Consider the following 11,624-nt stretch of genomic DNA (forward strand, 5'->3'; position numbering starts at 1 on the left):
CCTCCCAAAGTGCTGGGATTACAGGCTTGAGCCACCGCGCCCGGCCAACCAAGATAAATTTCAAAATAAACCAGACCAATACAGACCAATTGCGATTTATAGGAAAAATAAAAATACAGAAGAGGCCGGGCGCGGTGGCTCAAGCCTGTAATCCCAGCACTTTGGGAGGCCGAGGCGGGCGGATCACAAGGTCAGGAAATCGAGACCACAGTGAAACCCCGTCTCTACTAAAAATACAAAAAATTAGCCGGGCGCGGTGGCGGGCGCCTGTAGTCCTAGCTACTCAGGAGGAGAATGGCGGGAACCCGGGAGGCGGAGCTTGCAGTGAGCCGAGATCGCGCCACTGCACTCCAGCCTGGGCAACAGCGTGAGACTCCGTCTCAAAAAAAAAAAAAAAAAAAATACAGAAGCATCACCTCCTCTCCGCAACCCCGGCACTGAAATTATACTTCCTCAGACATGCTGCCATCATTGGGAAGGGTGGGGGCAGATTGGGTACATTTACAGAATTTTAAATAATTAAATAACAGAGGCACAGTTTTTGCGTGTATGGTCCCAAAGACTTTTCAACTTATTTTTCAACATTACAGTTGTTAAGAATGGAAACTGAAGGAATTGTATACGTTTTCGCTGACGGTTTCTTACAGACCCCGAAGTGAAAATGCAACACATCACCACCATAAGACGGGTTATTTTGTCTGTCACCCATAAGACGTAACTTGATAGGACATCAGGCTTGCAAGGTCTAAGTGCTTCCTTCACATACCTCTAAACTTTTTATCTTTCCTGAACTAAATAGGTTCCTTTTCCAGGTCAAGTGTTATCTTCTGGTAAAATACTTTCAGGATAAATATGCTTCCTCAGTTATAAATCCCACAATGCAAGCCTCCATTACAAGCTTAAACTCAGCTCCTGGTCTTGCTCTTTAAGACTCTCCGCACTTACTTAAAAGGATCACTTACAACACTAGAGAATAAAAGTCTCCCTGAAGGAGAGAGACATTCAAGGAAAGCAATGCTATTTCCAGCCCATGCCCTGCCTTAGAAACTCAAACTTAATCTCATCTCTTGCAAAGAGCCTCAGCAGTCTCCCATTTAGAAACTTGCTCTTATTATTTTCTAAACGTGGTGGTTAAATAAAATTAAATGCAAACAATAAACAATAATTAAATTACAAACTTAAAATAAATAAAAAATACATGGACTGGCGCTTTTCAGAGAAGGTAATAATAGAGAAAGGTCAGTTTCGGGAACTTCACGTTCCTTTCTGTACCAGTTTCTACAATAGATGGGAAACACTGCCCTCTAATGGACTGACAGTGTTACATCCCTTAGTTCATACGGTGAGACACTGCCTCAGGATGCACGTACGGGTGCTCGCGCGCTCTCTCTCTCTCATTTTGGCTTCTGGGACACAGTCTGTCCTTGGTCATCTGTGAACGACTCTGAAGACCGTGGAGTCCCTAGAGAAGCTGTGAAACTTCGTGAAAGCTCATCAAGGGGATTAGAAGTTAGCATTTGTTGCAGTGGTTTTCAAACCTTAGTGTGCCGCAGAACCACGGAGAGAAATTGTTTAAACTCAGGTTGCTGGGCTCCACATCCAGGGTTTCTGATTCCATTAAGTCAGGGGGGTTATGTCCAAGAATTTGCCTTTCTAACAAGTTCCCGGGTGGTGTTAATCTGCCATTCCAGGGACCACACTATATGAGCCAGCACTATGCTAGGCACTTTGGCTCATTTAATATCTCACAACCGGATGAGGTTTTATCATCTTTGTTTTACACAGTCAAAGACAGATTAGGTGGCTACACTCACACAGTAGTGACAAAGCCTGTCTCAAGCCCAGGATTGTCTAACTCAACCCATCACTCTCTTCTGAACACAATGATGTCGGGAAATGAAGTTGGCAGTCGCTCCATCTATCGGGCCCTCAGCTTCTTCATGTGAGGGAGCAGGACTTAGATGATGGTTTAACCGGCTTCCCCTCTGAGTACTTGGAGGACTGGATTGGGAGCCACTCAGGAAAGGCCTACTGCATACTCAGGCTGCATCTGGGAGTGGGTAAGCTGAAGGGAAAGGGAAGAGGAGGACATGTCAACACCAGGGCCCTCTCTGAGTTCTGAACCGTCCTACAACGTTTAGAGAAGGGCTGATTTGCTCTGAATTCTGCAGTTCTTTGTATCAGACATTCTGGAAGAGAGGCAAATGCCTTCTCTCATGGGCATTTTGAGGACTTCAAAGACTAGTAGGACTTGGAGAGGACCCAGAGGGCGGCACTCTCTCCAGTCTCAGGTCAGGCCACCAGGGCAGGGTCAGGGACCCCGAAGTAACTTTCAAACAGTAGTGCCTGCCCAGCTGTGTTTAGACAGAAAGGTTTTGATAAAGGAAAAAGAGTTTTGGGGTCACATTCTTCCACTAGGATCACACAACTGAAAAGTCCGTAGCACTCAAGCCCAGGCAGATGTCACAGTGATGGGAAAAGAAGGGCTCTGGGGACCCACCCACTTCAAAACCAGTTTTTCTCATCCTTTGCCTTCGGCTCCTAACCCAGCGTGGTGTTTTCCTAAGGGAGCTACAAAATCTGGAGCATCCCATGGGGATGATTTGCTGGCCTCGGTCATTAGGGGGAAAGGATGTTCTCAGAAAAACAGCCCTGCACGCTGGTCAGCAGAGATCTTGAGGTCGTGGCCACGGCTGTACTTGGTGCAGAGCTGGACCCGAGACTCCAGCTGTTCGCTGAGTTCGTCCAGAGCCCCCGTGCAGGACTCCAGGCTCTCGGCCAGTTTCTGAACTTTGGCCTTCAGCACGGCCTGGCTAACCTTGGTGTCCCCCTCCGCCCGCCTGGGGATGAGGAAGCCACGTGAGCCGAAGAAGACGATGAAGTAGACAGAATTGTACAGGGCGATGGAGGCGTTCCTGCCGCACTGCAGCAGCTGGCGGTCCCCTGCTGCCCCCTGCCAGCGGCAGAAGAACTCCAGGCAGCTCAGGATCTCCCGCACCTGGTCCTGGCAGGTGGCCGCGATCTCCTGCACCCTCCGCAGCTCCTGGGAGTTGCAGAAGATCAGCGAGAGGTCGGACGTGATGGTGACAGCCCCTCCGGCTGTGGCCACCCCCAGCCCCACGGCCGACGCCAGCAGCGAGGCCCCCAGGGTGACCGGGCTGAGCGAGAGCCCCACGATGGCTGCGAGGGCACCTGTTGCGCTCAGCGAGCTGCCAGCCACGTTGGCCACCAGGGAGCGCCTGCGCAGGCGCTCCAGGCGCCGGGCCACCTCGCGCAGGCGCAGCACCTGGCCGTGCAGCCGGCCTCGGCGGTCCAGCAGCAGCCCCTGGAAGCGCCTCAGTGCGTCCGGCCCATGCGGCTCCCGGGCTGCCGGCCTCTCCATTCCCTGCGGGGACACAGACACGCGGTCAGCCTGGAGTCTCCGTGCCAGCCGCCGCTCCCTCCCTGCTGCCTGGACGCCAGCGGGAAGTTGGCACGAGTTCAGCGGAGCAGCCACTGCCCCGCTAGGGGAACGGGTCTATTTCCAGTGGATCATGAATCAAGTTCTCTTGAGGGGAGCCACACAAGTTCTCAGGACCTTATCTCTGCATATGGAAATAGGAATAATGCTATCTTCTGCTTCTCTCCCAGGGAACGCTAAGGATGGGTTTCATCAGCTATGTGTTAAATAAGATTTAAACTGGGAGGGGCGTGGTATTAGAAGACTTCTCCAATACTGAGGCCTTTGCTCTATTTAAGATAACACCTTGTAAGTGGTGGGTTGTACAGTTTACAAAGCCCTTTCATCTTATGAAAATTGGATCCTAGGAGTTTTGCAACACACTTTTCTCTCTCTCTAATGTATGAAAAAGACGTCCACAAAATCTCAAAAATCATATTTTCTACCAAGCAGAAGAAACTAATCTAAGTTAGATGCTTCCCTGAAGCAACTCTTCTGCTTGTGATTCTTCCAGGCTCTTTTCTTAGAATGAAACCTAAAGTGAGGTTTGCGTTGTTTATTCTAACTAGGGCTCCTTAGATCTTCAGAAACATCAATCTTTGCTGGGTGCTTAATTTAAACTCGGTCACATTAAATTAATACCATTATGTCTCTTTGTTATGAACGTTTTCTTTTAAAATTGAGTAATGGTTGAATAAAATAAAGCGGCCAAAATTTCTGTTCAACAACTTGTACCACGTCGAAGCCAACTGAAGATGACTGACAAAGATACTAACAAGTTGTACATCTTGGGGGAAAAGTACATTCATCCTCGTTGCCAAGATTCCCACCTTCATGTCCACTGTAGTCGTCATTATTAGGAACTTCTTAGAAGTGGCAAATGAGCCATAGAAATAGAGCATTTCAAAACTGAGCTATCAGGGCAGAAATCATTCTCGTCTGGAAGAACTGCCTGCATCAGACATCAGATTCTAGAAGCAGCTGATTCTTCACAGAGCCCAGTCTAGAATCCTGATCTCCTTACTCATAGGACTTAATTTTACTTCCATACTTCCATAATCCAACCCACCAGGGGTAATTTTCCAGGTAAAAAGAGAAAATGAGAAAAAGTCATCCCGAATATATGCCTCGGGGTTCCCCACTTACCATTCACTTCTGTCTGCCTCCAGGAAAGTAAAATCTGAGGCTGTTTCTGGATGAGTGTGCTTTATAGTCCCAGAGAACCAATGGCTGCCCTGGGAAAGCCTTGTCTCATTCTGAGAATTTGCCATTTCCTGTCCTGACCCCTGCTGCCTTCATCCAGAAGGACGTGACATGGTGGAAAATGACCTGCCAGCACAGCACATCCCGTATTTAGGAAACGAACATTGTGTGTTCGCTTTCCCCTGAACGCAGGAAGAGAACCACAGGCTCTTCCCTAACTTGAAACAAGTGTGTTGTCATTCTCCCAGGGGGATACCCTGCCTTTCCTGAGAATAGCTAATGACGCCATAGGGAAGGCCTTCAAACGCACCCCAGGCTGACCAATTATAGTGTTTCTTGAGGCCACCATTACAAAATCATATTTTAAAAGAAAAGGGAGGGGGTGGAAAACCCTCATATCTGATATAGCCACTCATACTCCACTGCTGTATTTTTAAAAGCATTGTGAATCTGTGAGTGGCTGGAGCCTGTGATCCATTTTGCATGCGGCGGGTACCCTGCAGCCCTAAGAATGCAAGGCCACACCCGCAGGAAGTGCTGCATGCAGTTTTGGGCACCCCCAGCTGTGGAGAAGACATTGGAGGTCTCAGAAAGGGCACACTCTAGGCCACATGCATCAGAAAAATCAGTGGGGTCAGGTTGCACGAGGAGCTAATTATACACTTTCAACCGCAGCAGGGAACTGGCTTCCCAGGTTTTCATTTGAAGTAGCAATTGTAGCCCATGTGACAGGGAAATGAGTGGATTCTGTCTACAGGGTAGCGAGGCATGGGCTGAAGGGCAATTATTTTGACAATTCAGCAGGAAAAAGTGAGTGTAGCTTCTGTGGACTTGCTGCAGACCAGATCAGATGGAACACAGATATCTCTGGGGCATTCGGAGGTCGTTGGAGCTCAGCCTAGGAATTCAGTCCTACTATATGGCCCCAAATCCATCCATCATCCTTCCAACCCTCTCCTCCAGATAAGGAGGGCCAAATTCGTTTCTCACTGGAATAAGGATTATCTCAACTGTCTGGCTGACCTGGAAAGCCTTAACAGCCATATCATTCTGGATCATGATTCAATCCCCCACCTTTATGACTATACTTTGTATTTATCAACACAGTATAGCAACAGTAGCAGCAGTAGCAACAGTACTATTTGCTACTACTCACAACCATAGTCCTTTCACACTTGATTATTCTAGATTTGATCTACTTCCAAATATTCTTCTTACAGCTCCTCAAAGGATAACTGTAACCTCAATCTAGATGCCTCCAGTGTGTCCTTTTGAGGTTAGAAGTGGAAGAACATCCTCCTTTGTCTCCATAGACATGGTCACTCCAAACCGGATGCGGGCCAGGGTGAACTGGGGAGGTAGACAGGAGGGAACATACCCCTAATTCTTCAGCTGACTTATGTTCCTCTAACTTCCCTGGACATCATCTTGCGTGTTTTGGGTTTAGAGGAACACAATTAAATATTTTATAGATGAGGAATATTGCTGGGATACAGGGTCTTCTTCAGAGCATCAATATCATAGTACAGAGGTAGGATGAAGAACCAGAAGGTAGAGGAGTATAGACAGCATGTATACTGACCCCAGCCCATCTCTTGGAATTTGTTTTTCTCTGTGTTGAAACCCCATTTTCTTCATATTTGCCTCTTTATGGAGGCAAAAAAAATTGAGTTCATTGACAGTTTGGGCTAAAGTTTTACTGCCCATAAAAACCTGGTACTTTGGCCACTATAGTAGCCCATGCCTATAATCCCAGCACTTTGGGAGGCAGAGGAGGGAGGGTCACTTGAAGTCAGGAGTTCAAGACCAGCCTGGCCGACATAATGAGACCCCATCTTTACAAGAAATTTAAAAATTGGCTGGGCATAGTGATTCACACCTGTAGTCCTAGCTATTCAGGAGGCTGAGGCAGGAGGATCACTTGCACCCCGGAGGTCAAGGCTGCAGTGAGCTATAATGGTACCACTGCAATGCAGCCTGGGTGATAGAGTGAAACCTTGTCTCAAACAAAACAAAACAAAACAAAAACAAAAAACAACTGGGGCCGAGTGTGGTGGCTCACCACTGTAATCCCAGCACTTTGGGAGGCTGAGGCTGGTGGATCACCTGAAGTCAGGAGTTCGAGACCAGCCTGACCAACATGGTGAAACCCCATCCCTACTAAAAATGCAAAAAAATTAGCTGTGTGTGGTGGCACGCACCTGTAGTATCAGCTACTCAGGAGGCTGAGGCAGGAAGATCACTTCAACCTGGGAGGCAGAGGTTGTAGTGAGCCAGGATCACACCACTGCACTCCAGCCTGGGTAACAGAGTAAGACTCTGTCTCAAAAAAAAAAAAAAAAAAAAAACCCAACTGGTACTTCACCTTGTTTGTAAGAACTAACACTTGAACTTAACAATTTCAATTCAGCATTTGTTTACATTTATTTATTTATTTATTTATTTATTTATTTTTGAGACAGAGTCTCAGTCTGTCACCCAGGCTAGAGTGCAGTGGCATGATCTCAGCTCACTGCAATCTCCGCCTCCCGGGTTCAAGCGATCCTGCTGCCTCAGCCTCCCAAGAAACTGGGACTACAGGTGCGCACCACTACATCTGCTTAATTTTTGTATTTTTAGTAGAGACAGGGTTTCTCCATGTTGGACAGGCTGGTCTCGAACTCCTGACCTCAGGTGATCTGCCTGCCTCGCCCTCCTAACTGCTGGTATTACAGGCATGAGCCACCATGCCCAGCCAGCATTAATTTCATATAGTAAAGACACAATAAGAAATTTTAGGAACAAATGAAGGCATTTTGATCAAAAGTTCTGTGTGGTCAGTTTCCCCAAAAAAGTATGTGGACCACATCCTCAAACTTCTTTTTAAAATTGTTTTCTGGGCACTTCCAACACATCACCCTAGAGAGACTACATTGAAAATGGTGGTTGGCCCTCAAAGCAGCCTTCAGATCTCTTCTTTTTTTTTTTTTTTTTTTTTTTTTTTGAGTCAGGGTCTCGCTCTGTCACTCAGGCGTAATGGCACGATCACGCCTCACTACAGCCTCGACCTCCTGAGCTCAAGCAATCCTCCCGCCTCATTTTTTGACTTTTTGTAGAGACAAGTTCTCACTGTGTTGAACTCTTGAAGCAGCTGAACTGTGGCATTAGCTATACTAGCTTGAATTCTGAGTCCTCGAACCATAAGGAAATTCAGTGTAGGAAGGAAGAGAGATAGAGAGCTTTTTAAGCATAGGAATCTTCAGGCCCCAGCCCTAGACAGTCTAATTCAAGTGGTCTGAAGTGGGATCTGGGAAAATACAGGTAATTCCTACCTGCAGCCGGGTTTGTGAACCACTGCTCTAGGAACTGGTAGTTTTGTTTCATTTTGTTTTGTTTTGTTGAGACAGAGTCTCGCTCTGTTGCCCAGGCTGGAGTGCAGTGGTGCGATCTCAGCTCACTGCAATCTCTGCCTCCCAGATTCAAACAATTCTCCTGCCTCAGCCTCCCAAGTAGCTGGGATTACAGGCACTCACCATCATGCCCAGCTAATTTTTGTATCTTTAGTATAGATGGGGTTTCACATTGTTGGCCAAGCAGGTCTCAAACTCCTGACCTCAGGTGATCTGCCCGCGTCGGCCTCCCAAAGTGCTAGGATTACAGGCATGAGCCACCACGCCCAGTCAGAACTGGTAGTTTTCTGACCACCTGTTACATGGCAGCAGAAATAGTAAGTCTAGGCCGGGTGCGGTGGCTCAAGCCTGTAATCCCAGCACTTTGGGAGGCCGAGACGGGCGGATCACGAGGTCAGGAGATCGAGACCATCTTGGCTAACCCGGTGAAACCCCGTCTCTACTAAAAAATACGAAAAACTAGCCGGGCGAGGTGGGGGGCGCCTGTAGTCCCAGCTACTCAGGAGGCTGATGGCGTAAACCCGGGAGGCGGAGCTTGCAGTGAGCTGAGATCTGGCCACTGCACTCCAGCCTGGGCGACAGAGCGAGACTCCGTCTCAAAAAAAAAAAAAAAAAAAAGAAAAGAAATAGTAAGTCTAGTGGAAAGGAGTGTGTTAGCTAGGCGTTTTTATAGTTATCAACAACCCATTTGCTTTAGGCCCCTACTTAAAACTATCACATTTTAAAGATTAAGTGGGCTGGGCGCCGTGGCTCACGCCCGTAATCCCAGCACTTTGGGAGGCTGAGGCGGGTGGATCACAAGGTCAGGAGTTCAAGACCAGCCTGGCCAAGATGGTGAAACCCTGTCTCTACTAAAAATACCAAAAAAATTAGCTGGGCGAGGTGGCGGGCGCCTGTAATCCCAGCTACTCGGGAGACTGAGGCAGAGAATCGCTTGAACCCGGGAGGTGGAGGTTGCAGTGAGCTGAGATCATGCCACTGCACTCCAGCCTGGGTGACAGAGTGAGACTCCATCTCAAAAAAAAAAAACAAAGAAAAGAAAAAAGATAAAGTGATAATTATGCTCAAGGCCTTTCAAAGGCCTGGGCCACTTCCATTTTTTGAGGCTCTCAGTTATTTTATTTTTTATTTTTTTGAGACGGAGTTTTGCTCTTGTTGCCCAGGCAATGGCGCGATTTTGGCTCACTGCAACCTCCGCCTCCCGGGTTCAAACAATTCTCCTGCCTCAGCCACCCAAGTAGCTGGGATTACAAGTGCCTGCCACCACACCTGGCTAATCTTTTGTATTTTTAGTAGAGATGGGGTTTCATCATGTTGGCCAGGCTGGTCTCGAACTCCTTACCTCAGGTGATCCACCCGCCTCGGCCTCCCAAAGTGCCAGGATTATAGGCGTGAGCCACAACACCTTGCCTCTCAGTTGATTTTTTAAAATGAAGAAATTCTATAATGGAATATAAAAAATTGTGGCTTATTTCTTTTAATTGCAATGTAATATATCTTATAATGTCAATATTTTGCTATTCACAACATAGTCACAGGATTTATAAAATACTAATACATTTTATTAATATTGTGGAAAAGTGGCACAAGATTAAAGTTACATGATGATGGCTTTTTCCTTTTAATCCTTAACTGTATATCTCAGTGACTAAATATAGGACCTCTTTTGGAGACATCAAAAATATAAAATTGAGGCTGGGCATGGTGGCTCACCCTGCGATTCCAGCACTTTGGGAGGCTGAGGTGGAAGACTCACTTGAGTCCAGGAGTACGATACCAGCCTGGGCAACATGGCAAAACCCCATCTCTACAAAAAATACAAAATTAGCTGGGCATGGTGGCCTGCGTCTGCAGTCCCAGCTACTGGGAAGGCTGAGGTGGGAGGATGGCTTGAGCCCCGGAGACAGAGGTTGCAGTGAGCCAAGATTGCTCCACTGCACTCCAGCCTGGGTGGCAGAGCCAGACTCTGTCTCAAAATAAATAAATAAATAAAATTAAAATAAAAAATAAAATTGAGACAACTTGTGAATGTGAGATTTTGTCCAAAGGTCTTGCAGACTTTCCTTTGTCATCTGTTCTAATATGTACATTCACCAAAATAAAAATAAATTCGGACAGGTGCAGTGGCTCATGTCTGTAATCCCAACACTTTGGGAGGCTGAGGCAGGCGCCTCAGTGGTGTGTGCCTGTAGTCCCAGCTACTTGGGAGGCTAAGGTGGGAGGATGGTTTTGAGCCTGGGAGGTGAGGCTGCAGTGAGCCGAGATCACACCACTGCACTCCAGCCTGGGCAATAGAGCCAGACCTTGTCTCAAAAAAAAAAAAAAAAAAAAAAGGAAATTAAAATAATAACACATATTCACCTGAGGATTTTTGCCCATGATTTTGTGAATTTCCCCAGAATGTAAGTGCTCTAGAACATAGTCAAGCTCTCATAGTTGCTTGTTGAATTTAACTAAAGAAAAATGCAGGCCGGGCGCGGTGGCTCAAGCCTGTAATCCTAGCAACTTTGGGAGGCCGAGATGGGAGGATCAGGAGGTCAGGAGATCAAGACCATCCTGGCTAACCCGGTGAAATCCCGTCTCTACTAAAAAATACAAAAAACTAGCCGGGCGAGGTGGCGGGCGCCTGTAGTCCCAGCTACTCGGGAGGCTGAGGCAGGAGAATGGCGTGAACCCGGGAGGCGGAGCTTGCAGTGAGCTGAGATCCGGTCACTGCCCTCCAGCCTGGGCGACAGAGCGAGACTTTGTTCACTTAAAGAAATATCATTATTTTATAACAATTTTATGAGAATTTAACATAAAATTTTGTCTTGGACTATACACCTTGGTATAACTTAGAATACTTATTCTGCAGAAGACTTCTAGGATATCTATATTGCATGGAATCTCAAGTATTATTGTCAAAAATTCGTGGAACTGCACAACAAGTACTATAGTCCGGCCATTTTCATTTCTCCAAATCGGCCTCCAATCTTTGTTAATGTACACACACATCCTTAATCACTAGTGTTTAAACACTAGCCTGTGTTCTGTTTTCTACTTGACGTTCCTGCAGATAGATACACACTTGTCTATGTTGACATAGTCCTCACCTCTGTCATTTTTTAATAGCTATGTAATAATCCTATTGTTTGCTTAGTAGTTTCCCTGTTAGACACTTGGATTGCTTCCAGGTTTTTCACTGTTATAACTAGAGTTGCCAGGACATCTGTGTACATTTTTTTTCCTTTGGATTATTTCTTTGAGGAGTATTCACACACGGGAAAATACCAACTCAAGGAGAATGATCATCTTCATCGTTTTTGTTATATATCGCTATATTGCTTTCCAGAAGAACCCATTTATAATGCCACCAGCTTTTGTAAGAATAGAGGCAGAAGGCTTTCAGAATTTTCTTTCTTTCTTTTTTTTTTTTTTTTTTTTTTGAGACAGAGTCTCGCTCTGTCGCCCAGGCTGGAGTGCAGTGGCCGGATCTCAGCTCACTGCAAGCTCCGCCTCCGGGGTTCACGCCATTCTCCTGCCTCAGCCTCCCGAGTAGCTGGGACTACAGGCGCCCGCCACCTCGCGCGGCTAATTTTTTGTATTTTTAGTAG

The 11,624-nt window shown here is 46.8% G+C and overlaps 1 protein-coding gene across 1 annotated transcript; it reads right to left on the minus strand.

The window, feature by feature from the left end:
• Positions 1-304: 304 nt before the first annotated feature.
• On the minus strand, positions 305-4,851 carry LOC105482097 (apolipoprotein L domain containing 1). The gene is made up of 2 exons (XM_011742045.3): positions 4,586-4,851; positions 305-3,385 (listed from the first exon to the last, which is right to left on the minus strand). The coding sequence occupies exons 1-2, from the start codon at positions 4,586-4,588 to the stop codon at positions 2,639-2,641; spliced, it is 750 nt and encodes a 249-aa protein (XP_011740347.2). The 5' UTR covers positions 4,589-4,851; the 3' UTR covers positions 305-2,638.
• Positions 4,852-11,624: the final 6,773 nt, after the last annotated feature.

Source organism: Macaca nemestrina, chromosome 10 (assembly GCF_043159975.1).
Source record: "Macaca nemestrina isolate mMacNem1 chromosome 10, mMacNem.hap1, whole genome shotgun sequence".
Classification (NCBI taxonomy): domain Eukaryota; kingdom Metazoa; phylum Chordata; class Mammalia; order Primates; family Cercopithecidae; genus Macaca; species Macaca nemestrina.